The sequence below is a fragment of the Macaca fascicularis genome, chromosome 18 (assembly GCF_037993035.2).
Source record: "Macaca fascicularis isolate 582-1 chromosome 18, T2T-MFA8v1.1".
NCBI classification, from domain to species: Eukaryota; Metazoa; Chordata; class Mammalia; order Primates; family Cercopithecidae; genus Macaca; species Macaca fascicularis.
Genome location: NC_088392.1, coordinates 52,683,309 through 52,700,630, shown reverse-complemented (window position 1 = coordinate 52,700,630; position 17,322 = coordinate 52,683,309). Strand labels below are relative to the sequence as shown.

At 40.4% G+C, this 17,322-nt stretch overlaps 1 protein-coding gene across 22 annotated transcripts in view; it reads left to right on the top strand.

The window, feature by feature from the left end:
- The window catches only part of KIAA1328 (KIAA1328 ortholog), a 402,667-nt gene that overhangs the window by 377,234 nt on the left and 8,111 nt on the right, over nucleotides 1-17,322 (top strand). For 18 of the 22 annotated variants that reach the window (XM_074022573.1, XM_074022570.1, XM_074022568.1 and 15 more), the window contains one exon: nucleotides 13,027-16,282. The exons of the other annotated variants lie outside the window; for them this stretch is intronic. In XM_074022573.1, coding sequence (XP_073878674.1) covers nucleotides 13,027-13,064 — 38 coding nt within the window. In that variant the 3' untranslated portion in view covers nucleotides 13,065-16,282. Of the gene's footprint in view, nucleotides 1-13,026; nucleotides 16,283-17,322 lie in introns of those variants that run through there. 22 annotated transcript variants of the gene reach the window in all.

Here is a 17,322-nt window from a genome sequence, read left to right as displayed (position 1 = left end):
AAGTACCTGGGATATTTGAATTACTGAATTCAGAAGAGATGTAGTTTTAATTTATGACAAGTTCTGGGATAGGACTATTGGAAAGACTTGCCATTAAAGTCTTTTGAATTGAGAGAAGGTCAAAAAACTAAGACATCAGAATATTGACTGAGTGTCATTCTTGTGATGCTGACATTAGCAGGGATGATGGTCAGGGTTGAATTGGAGGGGAATATTGTGAATCAGGTGTTAACATCTTCAGTGACTGGGAGCAAGTGGGTTCACAGTTGAGGATGACGGAGCAGATGACAGGATCCTCAAGGGAATAGTAATTTAATGAGAGACTGGGCCAAAAGAAATTATTCCAGTCCTACCTCTTGACCCTGAAATATATAGCACATGTTGAATATAAACGATTTCCACTCAGAAGGATGTAAAGGAAGCATTGACCTGAAGAAAGAGCCAGGTTTCAGTTAAAAGTAGGAGATAGAAAATATAATCTAAAAAGAATGCAAAATATAACAGTGTGTATTGTGAAGCAAAAGCTCCAGAAGCAATGGGAGTGAGGAGGAGGGCTGGGAATAAAGGGAGAGATATTACAGAACATCATAGCAGTAGCTTGCTAACATGATGAACTGGAATGGGAAGTACCTTCTGGGTATTGGCTGAAGAAACAAGAGACAGTTGATTTAGTCTTGAAGGACTTGTGGACCTAACCAATTACTCTTTAACAGGGGATTGGTTGTATTAATGTAAATCAGAGCACATCCAGGAGGTGAAGTAATCTGAAGTCATTAAAGATAATGTAAAATATCATATGGAAAAATGGTCCCAATATATTAAGTGAAAAAAGTAATTTGCACAAATCGTATGTGTAAGTATCCTTTTTTTGTAAACAAAGAATTGATGGATGGGTAATACTTTTCAGAATGTTTGAAATAAATTGATGAGCTGTCTGAAGATTTTTAAAAAGTCGCCCATGGAAGAAGGTGCTGAACCTTAAGTCGTAAGACCATTGATTTTTTGTTTTTGTTTTTGTTTGTTTTCCAACAAATACTGAGCACCTACCTTGTGCCAGATACCATGCTTTGCATGGAGATAACAGCAGTAAATAAAATAATGACCCTACTCTTATGGAGCCCATACCATTGGGGCAATAGGATATATATATAGTGTGTGTGTGTGTGTGTGTGTGTGTGTGTCTCTATGTGTCTGTGTGTGTGTATTGAGTGACATAAAATAAAAACCATAAAGCAATAAGGTGACTGTGGAGTGATGACTATTTCGGATGGAGTGGCTAAAGAAGACCTCTTTGAGGAGGTGACATTTAAATGAAGACATAGATGAATGGAGAGAGCAAGCAAAGATCTGAAAGAAGGCATCCAACACAGAGAGTTTAACACATGCAAAGGCCCAGAGGTAAGAATCGAGAATAGCAGCAGGTTTTTGGCCTGAGCCACTGGGTTGATTGAGAGGAGTGGGATTCAGAGAAAAAAAAAAGAGTTCTGTTTTGGATAGTTTGAGATGCCCATTACACTTCCAAGTAAATATATCAGGTAGCAGTTGGGAATGTGAGTCTGGAACTCAGGGACAAGGTTGATATTGGCGCTATTCATTTAGCCATCATTAACATATAGATGTTATTAAATCCCATGAGAATGAATAGCATCACCTAGGATATGAGAGCAAAGGACTGAGCCCTGGGGCATTCTTTCATGTAAAAGGCAAGAAAGAAAGAGGATGTTGGTGACATGGAAGGAAAATCAGGTGTCTACTGAAATCACAAAAAATCAAAAAAGGAAATGGGAGGGGAAAGGTCCAGTAACATCGTTAGTTTCTTATCAGATGCAGTTCATAGATGGACCATAAAATCAGTTTGTTTCTAGGCCATGTGCTAGTATTCTTGGACACCACATCAGACTGGCCTTTCTTGAGTTGGTAACGTGGAGTCAAGTCAAATCAGCAGAGGCTATATCCTCCTCTGGATTTTGTCTTGTTATCTTGCTAGTTCAGAGGCAAACGAAAGAGCTCTAGGAAGATGGAATTAATGCCACTCCAGCTTGGTCCAGATTACCTCCAGGATGGGACTGGCAGAGCAGATCAGATAAGCCTTTTGTTTATCTCTTCTCCATAATGAGGCTATTAAATTCAGCCTGTGTGCCTAGGTAACTCATGCGTACTGGCTCTGTGAAGTACAGAGGTAAGACAGGCCAATATAGTTAATACCTATGGCTAAAACATCGTCTGGGTTTTTCAAGGGATGGTACTTTATGGATATGGATAAGTTGCAGGTCCCTTTAAATTGTTTGACTACTACACAGCCCCAGCAGGATCAGGCCAAGCTAATCAACTTTATAGTCTCCTATCACATATCTCCTTAGCAACCTAAAACACACTGCTCACAGAACACAGCTGATAAATACACTGCTCTTTTCTGACATTTAGTGTAAAATCTCATAGGAATTCATTTTTTATTTTGATTTATTGCATATATAATTCTTGTATTAAATTGGGTCATTTCTCAAGCTTTGCTTTTTGGAATAATCTTGGGTATATTGTTGCTTCTTAATTGCCAGATCATTTGGTTTTTCCTGATAGCAAAAGTACTGTCAATATACTTATTGAACAAAATTAGCTATGAGGTACAACTGAAATCAGAGCCCTGCTTACCACACACTTTCTGATTCTTCTGCCGCAGTCTAATCTATGATTGAATGTGGCTTCTAGAGAGAGAAGTGGAATTTTTATGGTAACAGCATAATCATAAAGATAAGCATTTGTACTTGAGTAGATTAATTTGTTGGAGGAAAAGATAGCTCAGTTACAACTAATTATGCTATACTTTTAAAATAAAATGTAGTTGGTAACAGCAACCTTCTTTTGCTCTTGCTTTAGTGTCACCTCTTACTTATCTTGATGGAAAGATTGAAGACGTACTAGTCTGGGAAGTCAAGGGGCCTGGGTTAAAAACCACTTGGCTCTGCCACTCATTTGCTCTGTGACTCCATTCAGCTCATTTATACCTCTCTGGACCTCAGTTTCCTCATCAATAAAATAAGAAAATTATTCCAGATTATGTTAAAACGCATTCCTCCATGGGTAGGCATTAGTAGTGTTTGCCAATATCCAGTTCTCTCCTTCTGGAGAGACATAACTGGATTCTGGCCAGTCAGATATAAGAAGTGTTTTGTCACTTGCATTCTATGGAAAGCCTGTGCACAGTTCTTCAGTCTGTTTTCCTGCCAAGACAACTGAGAAGCCCACATTCTAGGCGATGGAACCACTGTCTGCCTGGACCTACTTTGAGTGTATAGGATGAGCGTGAAAAATAATTGAATTGTATTAAGCCATTGGAATTCCGAAAGTAATTTGCTATTGTATAACTTATCCTAATATGTCAGATCTAAGTTTCTATAGTATGGTGGGTCATTATTTCCATGTTTTAAATTTTTTTACTATATTTCATAGTGATGAGTACTCTGAAAGAATTTGAAACCCACAGTTTTCTTTCAAATGATTGAATATGTTGGTACCTATTAAATCAGTCTTTAGATGAAACACAAATCCTTATTGTTGCTCTGGATTTCAGTTTGCATCTCTAAAAGGTTTATTTCTGATCTATTTTCTCTTTCCCAGTTATTTTGGCTCTACTTTTTAATAGAGAAAGCAGCAGATTATTTTCTGACTCAGAGTATCCTCCCCTTAGCTATTTTAAGCATGAAATTGGATAGAAAAGTGTAGATTTTCCATTGTTTGATTTTAAAAAACATTTAATGATCTATATATTAAGAGATGAATATAACCACAAGATTGCCATGTGTCTCAAAGGAAAGTTCAAACAAAGCTCATTCCTTGAGCATGAAGTAGGTCTGTCCTGCTCATAAGCAAAATTTCCTAGAAGCAGTACTCCAGTCATAGGTTTACACCTTAAACAAAGAATGTGTTGATTGAACACAGAAATCATTGTTTTGAATGACAGATAACTGTATTGAAATATTGCCTTCATTCTGTGACAATAAAAGCTGCAAAAGAAAAATCTGCCAGAAAGGATTTGAATTTACAGATTTTCATACCATAGAAAATGTCATGACATTTCCATGCCTGAGACAGTAGTCCAATCTTGCCTGGGACTTGAGGGCAGGGCCAGCAACATAACTTGCCATACCAGTGTAAAATGAAAATGTGGGGCCCCTTGTTCAGAAAGAAGGAAAAAGTGCAATTAAAGGTGCTAGAATACAAAGCTTTTTTCTTTAAAAGGACATCAATAAAGCATGAAGGAAATGGTAATATATGAATGATAAAAACTACAGATAGGAAAAAATTATATTTTGGGTATCATAATTTTATATGATAAAATAATACTTTATTAATGTGATAACTTGATTAACCCTAAGTTTTTCTGACTCACTTTTCTTCAAATTTATTTATTTTATTTATTTATTATTTTTTGAGATAGAGTTTCACTCTGTCACCCAGGCTTCAGTGGCACAATCTTGTCTCACTGCAACCTCCACCTCCTGGGTTCAAACAATTCCCTTGCCTCAGCCTCCTGAGTAGCTGGGACTACAGGCATGAGCCACCACACCCAGTTAATTTTTGTATTTTTGTAGAGATGGGATTTTTCACCATGTTGGCCAGGCTGGTCTCAAACTCCTGACATCAAGTGATCCACCCACCTCGGCTTCCCAAAGTGCTGGAATTACAGGCATGCGCCACTGCACACGCTGCATGAACCACTGGGCCCAGCCCAAATTCATTTATTAAGTCATCAGAATTTACACTTTTAACAACTTTAGGTTAGATATAATTAAAAGCAACATCAGTCACTGTTACCAAATGAGATTACAAAACTTTTTTGTAATTCTTTTTATTATTATACTTTAAGTTCTAGGGTACATGTGCACAACATACAGGTTTGTTACATATGTATACATGTGCCATGTTGGTGTGCTGCACCCATTAACTCATCATTTACATTAGGTATATCTCCTAATGCTATCCCTCCCCCCTCCTCCCACCACACGACAGGCCCCGGTGTGTGATGTTCCCCTTCCGGTGTCCAAGTGTTCCCATTGTACAGTACCCACCTGAGTGAGAACATGTAGTGTTTGGTTTTCTGCACTTGTGATAGTTTGCTCAGAATGGTGGTTTCCAGCTTCATCCATGTCCTTACAAAGGACATGAACTCATCCTTTTTTATGGCTGCATAGTATTCCATGGTGTATATGTGCCACATTTTCTTAATCCTGTCTATCATTGATGGACATTTGGGTTAGTTCCAAGTCCTTGCTATTGTAAATAGTGCCACAATAAACATATGTGTGCATGTGTCTTTATAGTAGCATGATTTATAATTCTTTGGGTGCATACTCAGTAATGGGATCGCTGGGTCAAATGGTGTTTCTAGTTCTAGATCCTTGAGGAATCACCACACTGTCTTCCACAATGGTTGAACTAGTTTACAGTCCCACTAACGGTGTAAAAGTCTTCCTATTTCTCCACATCCTCTCCAGCACCCGTTATTTCCTGACTTTTTAGTGATCGCTATTCTAATTGGTGTTAGATATCTCATTGTGGTTTTGATTTGCATTTCTCTGATGACCAGTGGTGATGAGCATTTTTTCATGTGTCTGTTGGCTGCATAAATGTCTTCTTTGGAGAAGTGCGTGTTCATATCCTTTGCCCACTTTTTGATAGGGTTGTTTGATTTTTTCATGTAAATTTGTTTAAGTTCTTTGTAGATTCTGTATATTAGTCCTTTGTCAGATGGGTAGATTGCAAAAATTTTCTCCCATTCTGTAGGTTGCCTGTTCACTCTGATGGTAGTTTCTTTTGCTGTGCAGAAGCTCTTTAGTTTAATTAGATCTCATTTGTCTATTTTGGCTTTTGTTGCCATTGCTTTTGGTGTTTTAGACATGAAGTCCTTGCCCATGCCTAAGTCCTGAATGGTATTGCCTAGGTTTTCTTCCAGGGTTTTTATGGTTTTAGGTCTAACATTTAAGTCTTTAATCAATCTTGAATTAATTTTTGTATAAGGTGTAAGGAAGGGATCCAGTTTCAGCTTTCTACTCATGGCTAGTCTGTTTTCCCAGCATCATTTATTAAATAGGGAATCCTTTCCCCATTTCTTGTTTTTGCCAGGTTTGTCAGAGATCAGATGGTTGTAGATGTGTGGCATTATTTCTGAGGCCTCTGTTCTATTCCATTGGTCTATATCTCTGTTTTGGTACCAGTACCATGCTGTTTTGGTTATTGTAGCTTTGTAGTATAGTTTGAAGTCAGGTAGCGTGATGCCTTCAGTTTTGTTCTTTTTGCTTAGGATTGTCTTAGCAATGCGGGCTCTTTTTTGGTTCCATGTGAACTTTAAAGTAGTTTTTTCCAATTCTGTGAAGAAAGTCATTGGTAGCTTGATGGGGATGGCATTGAATCTATAAATTACCTTGGGCAGTATGGCCATTTTCACAATATTGATTCTTCCTATCCATGAGCATAGAATGTTCTTCCATTTGTTTGTATCCTATTTTATTTCATTGAGCAGTGGTTTGTAGTTCTCCTTGAAGAGGTCCTTCATGTCCCTTGTAAGTTGTATTCCTAGGTATTTTATTCTCTTTGTAGCAATTGTGAATGGGAGTTCATTCATGATTTGACTCTCTGTTTGTCTGTTATTGCTGTATAGGAATGCTTGTGATTTTTGCACATTGATTTTGTATCCTGAGACTTTGCTAAAGTTGCTCAGCAGCTTAAGGAGATTTTGGGCTGACACGATGGGGTTTTCTAAATATACAATCAAGTCATCTGCAAACAGGGACAATTTGACTTCCTCTTTTCCTAATTTAATACCCTTTGTTTCTTTCTCTGCCTGATTGCCCTAGCCAGAACTTCCAATGCTATGTTGAATAGGAATGGTGAGAGAGGGCATCCCTGTCTTGTGCCAGTTTTCAAAGGGAATGCTTCCAGTTTTTGCCCATTCAGTATGATATTGGCTGTGTGTTTGTCATAAATAGCTCTTATTATTTTGAGATACGTTCCATCAGTACCTAGTTTATTGACAGTTTTTAGCCTGAAGGACTGTTGAATTTTGTCAAGGACTTTTCTCCATCTATTGAGATAATCTGGTGGTTTTTGTCTTTGGTTCTGTTTTGTGATGGATTACGTTTATTGATTTGAGTATGTTGAACCATCCTTGCATCCCAGGGATGAAGCCAACTTGATTGTGGTGGATAAGCTTTTTGATGTGCTGCTGAATTCAGTTTGCCAGTATTTTATTGAGGATTTTTGCATCGATGTTCATCAGGGATACTGGTCTAAAATTCTCTTTTTTTGTTGTGTTTCTGCCAGGCTTTGGTATCAGGATAATGCTGGCCTCATAAAATGAGTTAGGGAGGAGTCCCTCTTTTTCTATTCATTGGAATAGTTTCAGAAGGAATGGTACCAGCTCCTCTTTGTACTTCTGGTAGAATTCGGCTGTGAATCTGTCTGATCCTGGACTTTTTTTGGTTGGTAGGCTGTTAATTATTGCCCCAATTTCAGAGCCTGTTATTGGTGTATTCAGGGACTCAGTTTCTTCTTGGTTTAGTCTTGGGAGGGTGTATGTGTCCAGGAATGTATCCATTTCTTCTAGATTTTCTAGTTTATTTGCATAGATGTGTTTATTGTATTCTCTGATGGTAGTTTGTACTTCTGTGGAATCGGTGGTGATATCCCCTTTATCATTTTTTATTGCATCTATTTGATTCTTCTCTCTTTTTTCTTTATTAGTCTTGCTAGTGGTCTATCAATTTTGTTTATCTTTTCAAAAAACCAGCTCCTGGATTCCTTGATTTTTTGAAGGGTTTATGTCTCTATCTCCTTCAGTTCTGCTCTGATCTTAGTTATTTCTTGCCCTCTGCTAGCTTTTGAATTTGTTTGCTCTTGCTTCTGTGGTTCTTTTAATTGTGATGTTAGAGTGTTGATTTTAGATCTTTCCTGTTTTCTCTTGTGGGCATTTAGTGCTATAAATTTCCCTCTACACACTGCTTTAAATGTGTCTCAGAGATTCTGGTACATCATGTCTTTGTTCTCATTGGTTTCAAAGAACATCTTTATTTCTGCCTTCATTTCATTATGTACCCAGTAGTCATTCCGGAGCAGATTGTTCAGTTTCCATGTAGTTGTGCAGTTTTGAGTGAGTTTCTTAACTCGGAGTTCTAATTTGATTGCACTGTCGTCTGAGAGACAGTTTGTTGTGATTTATGTTATTTTACATTTGCTGAGGAGTGCTTTACTTCCAACTATGTGGTCAATTTTGGAATAAGTGTGATGCAGTGCTGAGAAGAATGTATATTCTGTTGATTTGGGGTGGAGAGTTCTGTAGACATCTATTAGGTCCACTTGATGCAGAGCTGAGTTAAAGTCCTGGATATCCTTGTTAGCCTTCTGTCTTGTTGATTTGTCTAGTATTGACAGTGGGGTGTTAAAGTCTCCCATTATTATTTTTTGGGAGTCTAAGTCTCTTTGTCGGTCTCTAAGGACTTGCTTTATGAATCTGGGTGCTCCTATATTGGGTGTATATATATTTAGGATAGTTAGCTCTTCCTGTTGAATTGATCCCTTTACCATTATGTGATGGCCTTCTTTGTCTCTCTCTCTTTTTTTTTTTAATCTTTGTTGGTTTAAAATCTGTTTTATCAGAGACAAGGATTGCAACCCCTGCTTTTTTTTTTTTTTTTTTTTCTTTCCATTTGCTTGGTAGATCTTCCTCCATCCCTTTATTTTGAGCCTATGTGTGTCTCTGCACGTAAGATGGGTCTCCTGAATACAGCACACTGATGGGGCTTGACTATTTATCCAATTTGCCAGTCTGTGTCTTTTAATTGGGGGCATTTAGCCCGTTTACATTTAAAATTAATATTGTTATGTGTGAATTCCATCCTGTCATTATGATGTTAGCTGATTATTTTGCTCATTAGTTGATGCAGTTTCTTCCTAGCATCGATGGTCTTTACAATTTGGCATGTTTTTGCAGTGGCTGGTACTGGTTGTTCCTTTGCATATTTAGTGCTTCGTTCAGTAGCTCTTGTAAGGCAAGCCTGGTGGTGACAAAATCTCTCAGCATTTGCTTGTCCGTAAAGGATTTTATTTCTCCTTCACTTATGAACCTTAGTTTGGCTGGATATGAAATTCTGGGTTGAAAATTCTTTTCTTTAAGAATGTTGAATATTGGCCCCTACTCTCTTCTGGCTTGTAGAGTTTCTGACAAGAGATCTGCTGTTAGTCTGATGGGCTTCCCTTTGTGGGTAACCCAACCTTTCTCTCTGGCTGCCCCTTAACATTTTTTCTTTCATTTCAACTTTGGTAAATGTGACAATTGTGTGTCTTGGGGTTGCTCTTCTCGAGGAGTATCTTTGTGGTGTTCTCTGTATTTCCTGAATTTGAATGTTGGTCTGCCTTGTTAGGTTGGGGAAGTTCTCCTGGATGATATCCTGAAGAGTGTTTTCCAGCTTGGTTCCATTCTCCCTGTCACTTTCAGGTACACCAATCAGACATAGATTTGGTCTTTTCACATATTCCCATATTTCTTGGAGGCTTTGTTCGTTTCTTTTTACTCTTTTCTTCTCTAAACTTCTCACTTCATTTCATTCATTTGATCTTCAATCACTGATACCCTTTCTTCCACCTGATCAAATCAGCTGCTGAAGCTTCTGTATGCGTCACGTAGTTCTCCTGCCATGGTTTTCAGCTCCATCAGGTCACTTAAGGTCTTCTCTACACTGTTTATTCTAGTTAGCCGTTCGTCTAATCTTTTTTCAAGGTTTTTAGCTTCCTTGCGATGGGTTCGAACGTCCTCCTTTTGCTCGGAGAAGTTTGTTATTACCAGCCTTCTGAAGCCTACTTCTGTCAAGTCATCAAAGTTATTCTCTGTCCAGCTTTGTCCCATTGCTGGCGAGGAGCTGTGATCCTTTGGAGGAGAAGAGGTGTTCTGGTTTTTTAGAATTTTCAGCTTTTCTGCTTTGGTTTCTCCCCATCTTTGTGGTTTGATCTACCTTTGGTCTCATGATGGTGACCTACAGATGGGGTTTTGGTGTAGATGTCCTTTTTGTTGATGTTGCTATTCCTTTCTGTTTTGTTAGTTTTCCTTCTAACAGGTCCCTCAGCTGCAGGTCTGTTAGAGTTTGCTGGAGGTCCACTCCAGACCCTGTTTGCCTGGGTATCACCAGCGCATAGCTGCAGAACAGCAAATGTTGCAGAACTGCAATATTGCTGCCTGATTCTTCCTCTGGAAGCTTCCTCTCAGAGGGGCACCCAGCTATATGAGGTGTCAGTCGGCTCCTACTGGGAAGTGTCTCCCAGTTAGGCTACATGGGAGTCAGGGACCCTCTTGAGGAGGCAGTCTGTCCATTCTCACAGCTCAAACACCATGCTGGGAGAACCACTGCTCTCTTCAGAGCTGTCAGGGATGTTTAAGTCTGCAGAAGTTCCTACTACCTTTTGTTCAGCTGTGACTTTCCTCCAGAGGTGGAGTCTACAGAGGCAGGCAGGCCTTGTTGAGCTGCGGCGGGCTCCACCCAGTTCAAGCTTCCCAGTTGCTTTGTTTACCTACTCAAGTCTCAGCAATGGCGGACGCCCCTACCCCTGCCAGGCTGCTGTCTCGCAGGTCAATCTCAGACTGTAGTGAGCAAGGCTCTGTGGGCTGGGACCCGCTGAGCCAGGTGTGGGATATAATCTCCTGGTGTGCCGTTTGCTAAGACTGTTGGAAAAGCACCGTATTTGGGTGGCAGTGTCCCGATTTTCCAGGTACTGTCAGTGACAGCTTCCCTTGGCTAGGAAAGGGAAATCCCCCAACCCCTTGCGCTTCCTAGGTGCAGCAATGCCCCGCCTTGCTTCGGCTCACCCTCCGTGGGCTGCATCCACTGTCCAGCCAGTCCCAATGAGTTGAACCAGGTGCCTCAGCTAGAAATGCAGAAATCACCTGTCTTCTTTTTTGATCACACTGGGAGCTGCAGACCAGATCTGTTCCTATTTGGCCATCTTGGAACTGTTTCCCCCAATTTTTTGTAATTTTTAATTTTGAGAAGGATCTTTCTGTTGATGCAACTGACAGTGGAGCTGCTAAGAGTATTTTGTAGGCTGTGCCAACATTTGGATAGATTTCTAATAAAGTATTTCCAAATATGAATTTTAGTTTATATAGAGGTGATTATTCTTGGGAATCAGATTTCCTAAAAAGAATTAACTCTTCATACATATTAGTTTCAAACATGTTGGAATTTAATTTTACATACAACTCTATACAATGTAATTTTAATGTTTTCTCTAGCATGTCCTGTAACATATAGAGATCATACAAGAAACCAAAAATCATTTAATGATTTGTCTGTAATTCACAGTGCCTGTTTATGCTTTCTGTGGTAGCATCTTCAATTACGAAGACAAATTAAATTTAAAAATTGTATTCCTCATTAATAATTGGTTCATTAGAAATTGCATATGAGAATAGTTTTTTCCTATCGAATGCAACAATCCTTAATTTTTATTTCCAAGCCTGTGGATATTTGCTTTGCAGTGTTGTAGCAGTTTTTAAAACCAGAGATTCTAAACTCTTTGAAGGACTCTAATATCTCTCTGATATGCTTTATTGTAATGTCCATGTGTATGTTTTTATTTTCTAATAATTTACTGGCATTTATAGCCTTAATGCTAGCAGTTCCTATCCCAGTTCTCAGGCCAGAAAGATGACATTTTTGCCACAGGGGTGGGCTTGGGAAACAGACAACCCAGCCTCCCACCATTGCTGCTTCTGCCATTGTCACTACCATTAATTTGGAGCTAGGTTCTGGCCCCAGCTACCCCTTAGGGCCCTATGTGGTACCCCAGATTGTTTTTTTTTTTGGTTGGTTGGTTGGGTTGTTTGTTTGTTTGCTCTATTGCCCAGGCTGGAGTGCAGTGGCACAATCTCAGCTCACTGCAGCCTCCACTTCCCAGGTTCAAGCGATTCTCCTGCCTCAGCCTCCTGAATAGCTGGGACTACAGGCACACACCACCATGCCCACCTAATTTTTGTATTTTTAGTAGAGACAGAGTTTCACCATGTTGTCCAGGCTGGTCTCGAACTCCTGACCTCAAGTGATCCACCCACCTTGGCCTTCCAAAGTGCTGGGATTACAGGTGTGAACCACCTCACCCAGCCCCCAGACTGTTTCTTTACCTCTGAGCTGTTCCACACTTACCCTTTCTGATAAGAATGCTGGACACAAGGCAGTCTTTCTTTGGAGGGATGTCTTTATAGATTTAGAATCTTTTCCCAAACTTCTAGAGAAAGTGGAAGGGGGTTAACAGGAAGGAACTAACATTTATTCAGTGCCTATTATGTATTATCAGTTAATTCATTTAATCCTCACTGGAGTTTTGCTAGCCCCTTACACATGAAAAGATTGAACTGAGAGACTGAATAACTTCCCCAATATTCCACAGCTTGCAAATGGTAGAACAGAGATTTGAACCAAGTCTGTCTGTGAAGATTTCAACAGGCAGCTTTAGTGTCCTGGATGAGAGTGCTGAAGACAAACCACCTGGGTTCAATTCTAGACTCTGCTGTGTAATTGCTTTCTGTTAGATGAGTTACTTCCCTGAGCTTTAATTTCCGCATGGCATGTTTATAATGGAGATGAGAGTAGTACAGTACCTACTTCATAGGGTTCTTTAGAGGGTTATAGGAAGGTTAAATATTTGTAGTGTTAGGAACAGTGCCTGACAGTAAGCCTGCAGTAAATGTCACTGTTAATATCATTACTGTTATCATGACTCCTCTTCCCACTCTACAATCTCTCTTCATAAGTTATAAAGGAATGTTAGAGGTCAGCAGAAGAGAAGAGCTTAAGGACAGGCAGCAGGGCCTAGGTTCTTCAAGTCCTTCTGGTGTTTACCTTCACAAAAGCTCCCCTAAGTAGCATCTTACACACGATGTGGTCTGTGATCTGATTCTTGCCCTGGACAGCCCATTTCTGCTGGGCTTGGATTCTCATTTTCTAATAATCTGATCCTTTCCTGTCTGGGTTATATGTCTTACAGGTATGAGACATCTTTGTTGGATTTGGTTCAGTCTCTGAGCCCAAACTCTGCTCTCAAATCTCAGCGCTGTCCCTCCAGAGAAGCTGGGACCTGGAATCATGGTACTTTCCAACTCAGTCTTCCAAAATCGACCTGGAAGAAGATGGGGATGCACAGAACCCCTGAAGAGCTGGAGGAGAATCAGATTCTGGAAGATATATTTTTCATTTGACATATTGCAAAATTTTCTTAGGAAATTTGTGGGTTTCCCCACATACCGATCTAGCATTTTAAATTATTTCATTGCAAAGTAATTGTGTCTCTCTTTTCACAGGGACCTATCTCACTAGCATCCTGTTATGTATTGAATATAGAAATCATTCTAAAAACCCAGGGTGTTTTCAATCAGACCAGGCATTCGATAACACACTAAGGGGGTAGAAATGGAAGATGGTATCTTTTTTATGCTAAACAGATTAGAAAATTAACATAGGATACTTTCTGTGTGGTGGAAACCATTGCATATTTAGCCTCATTTCAAGAGTGTTTCTTTCTCATACTTCTGCTAGAAAAGGCTGACTCACTTTTATGTACAAGAAAAACCTCTCCATTGAAAGATCCCTCTAAAAGTAACCCCTTTGAAACATAAGCAGTTTCAGAAAGGCAAACCCTCACATCTTTCTCATCCTGTTCTGTCACTACTACATCTCTATAAGTGGTCCTTTAATTCTGAAGTTGGAGTTGGTGCCCCTGCCATCACAAACAACACTCACAGCCAATTGTGAGTCAGTCTCAGTAGCCATCAGCCTGGCAGCTGCCCATCCCATAACCAAAGAGCTCAATGGGCTAGAGGGTGAGCCCCAGCCAATCCTTGGGAGCAAGCAGCACTAAATTGTGTCAGGGAGTGATTAGCCCTGGGGAAATTCAATGGAGGCACAAGCCTGAAGCACTCTTCTACCAGTGTTCAGATGACCACCCCTCCAATATTCCAGAATGAATAAGAACAATCAATCTCTAGGTATTTTTGTTGACTCAAGTGTTCAGCTTATTCACCCTACCTCCCACCCCCCATCACATGCACTCCTGTGAACTTCCCATGGTTGTGTCTAGGGAAAATGCCACTAGAGAGAGAGTGACACCAGCTGCTGCAAGCTGATGGGCTTCCTCTGGCCCTCCCTTTTCCTCCATGAGAATTGAAGGATACAAGCTGACCAGGCCCCACAAGTGCTCTGCTCATGGCCCCAAAGAACCATCTCAACTTGCTAGAGTATGTTCCACCACTGGGCCTCGTTTTGACCCAGAGAAAGCCTATGGAAGTTATGCAGTGCAGACCTCATCCTCTCTGCTGTCTTTTCTCCCACAGAGCTCTTGAGATGGGTCCTTCAGCTTGCAGTGGTCCCTAGTAGCCTCTCAAGCTAATGGGGATGATGAGCCTGGTTTAGCCAGAGTTCAAAACTCTCCAGTCATTGAAAGCAAGGGGAGAGTGTGTTCCCAGATGTGTATTACTTGGGAATTTTATTTGATCTGGAGGGTGTGACTTTTTTCCTCTCCTTTTTACCAACCCCAACTTAAACTGGGAGCAAGACTTTGTTAGTCAGTGTTGGTAGACAAAGTCAGACCTCCCAGGGCAGCCTGCATGCAATGAGTCTGTGTGGCTTCCCTGAATTATTGTTTTAATTGAAACTAGATTATTTCAATCTAGAAAAGCCTTGTTAAGCAGCCTCCTTGTCCAGATAGATCCAAAGCTCATGTCTCTTCATGCTAAGCCTGGTGCTGTCACCTCCACCCAGCCTTCTTTCACTTGGGTTTTTTAATTCTTTGGAGGAGAAAAGAATGGAGCCCACCAATATTATATTTTTCTTCTGAAATAAAGTCAGGACTAACTAGTTGTAGTCATTCCCTTAAAAAGTTGGAAAACCATTACAGATTAAAATTTCCTTATAAAGTTCACCTCTGAGAGTAACCAAATCAGTTTGATCCCAAATCATAAAGCCTTTGGAGTGTGGAGCTTTCTGTGGTATGGCAGAAATGGGTGGATGGCAAACTAAGAGCCCTCAGCCATTTTTTCAGATAAAGTTAGGTTGCCAGAACTTTCTTTTCCTTGCGCCCTGTGTCATGACTAGCTTAAGTGTACCTGACTCCCATAGACTGCTCCCATGCCCACAGTCACCCATTCCGGACTCCAGTGTCCTTAAAACTCTGGAGTAAGAAGATGCCAGAGGATCAAGAAAAGGATCACAGTTTCTTTAAGAAGCTTGTTTGCCTTTGGAAAATAATAAACATAGTCTAAACTAAAGGCTTTTTGGGGATCACAGCAGCCACAGAGTGGAGTTTAATTGCTTCTTCTTGAACGGCCAATTTGGAAAAGCAGAGATGGACTTTCAGCAAAGTATCAGCCAATACATTTTTCACATGCCAAACTCATCACCAGTTGCCTTTTTCTAACTTGTGGACATTTTGTTGGTGTTGGTGCAAGGGCAATAGGATGTAAATTTGTATATAATCTAATGTCTTCATTATTAATTGAATAGTATCTGTTAACATTTTAATCGATTTAAATTTATTTTGAAATATATGCATACATATGAATGAAAGGTTGTTGCAGAGCCTCAAAGCTGTTGCAGACTATCCCAAGAGAAAGGATCTGGCACAAAGGAATCTGCCTTTCCTCCCTGTCAGGTCCCCCACCCTTGACTGGTTGGGATTTGCTCATCCAGCCTCTAGACACGTCCCCAAAGCAAGACGGGACACATGTCAAGGGTGTTGTGGATAATGCCACAGCATTGCCCACCCTGCTGCCCACCTCCTGTGAAGGAAAAACCAATCAATGTTTACAAAATGGAAAAGGACACAGCATGTCCTTTGAACTCCCTAAGTAAGGCCCACAGTGCTTGATGTAGAGAACCAAAGTGAATCACAGAAAAGCTTTTGCTGACAGTCCGCTTTCCAAGAGGCAAACTTGTGTTTATTCAAACCTGATCCCCATGATGGGGACTTTTCTAGAGCACCCCAAATGTCATGGGGTGGGAAGGACTCTTTCTTCTCTCTCAGAGCCACTGTTCACTTGTCTCTGCTTCTGGCACCAAGTTCACAATAGAGATCTGCTGGCCAGAGAATCGGGAGAGGAGAGGCCTGATGGGGCAGAGATGGAGGCTGTGGCGGACTCCTTCCAACTCACAATTTATCCTCAGCTCAGAGTGTATTTTGAATGTTGGCAAATGTTTATGTACATATGCGATTTTAAGTTAATAAATCATCTCTATGGCTATTTTCCCCATATGGGTTTGATATTGAATTGTCCCTTGAACATCCCTCATCAGATCAGTGAGGCATAGCTTGAAAGCTAGTGCAGAGCTGCAGGTTATCAAAATGTTATTTTCCTCAGTACTTGTTAAAACAGCAGGAGCCTGTGGTCGACTGAGAGAAAGGAAATGGTTTGTCACATCCCAGTAGGTTTTTCTGCTGTGGCCCCTGCTCACTCACATCACGTGGACACCAAGCCGCCTCTAGATTGTGTGCTTGTTGGAACAGACATTCAATCTATGTGCACCTCTAAGTCCCTTCTCTGTGCCTAGCCCCATAGCTGCTCAGCAAGGAACAAATATCACAGCACTTTAAGACAAAGAAAAATGGCCCTGCCTAGTTGCCTTTAGTTGCTGGAAGAATGTATGTGAGGGCTTCAGTGCCTAAAATGCTCAATTCTGAGATCACACCTGTGGATTCAACTAAGACAGAGACAAAGCCAGGCTGGCACCTGCACCTGAATAAGGAGACTTCACACCTGCCCCTCCAAGGCACAGGTAGCAGGAACAGGATCATTACTCAAACAGCTCCCAAACTGAAAATGAAAATTGCTCATAGATTACTGGCAACACCATTTGGGTGTTTAGGAATCTGGAGACCCAGTCTGGAAATGAAAGGACTTCAATCAACTGTAAGATCCCCTGTAATTTGAAAAAAAATACCCTGTGAATAGCCCAGACTTTCATCTGACTTTCTCATCCCTTCTTTCCACCATTGTGGTTCCCTCTTTCCTTTTATAACAAGACTTCTAAAGGGAGCAGTCTTGGATTCATTGCCCCTTAACACCTCACAAACTGGCTTTCACCCAAGCCCAGTTTAAAGAGAGGTGAGTCAAAGTCAAGTTTTTACTCTTGACTTTTCAGCACTCCTGGCCAATCAGCAACCAAAAAGCTTATAGACACTACTTCTTTTTTTTTTTTTTTTTTTGGTAATAGTCTTATAAGATATTATTGAAATACTGTACAGTCTACCTATTTAAAGTGTACAGTTCAGTGGTCTTTGTATATTCACAGA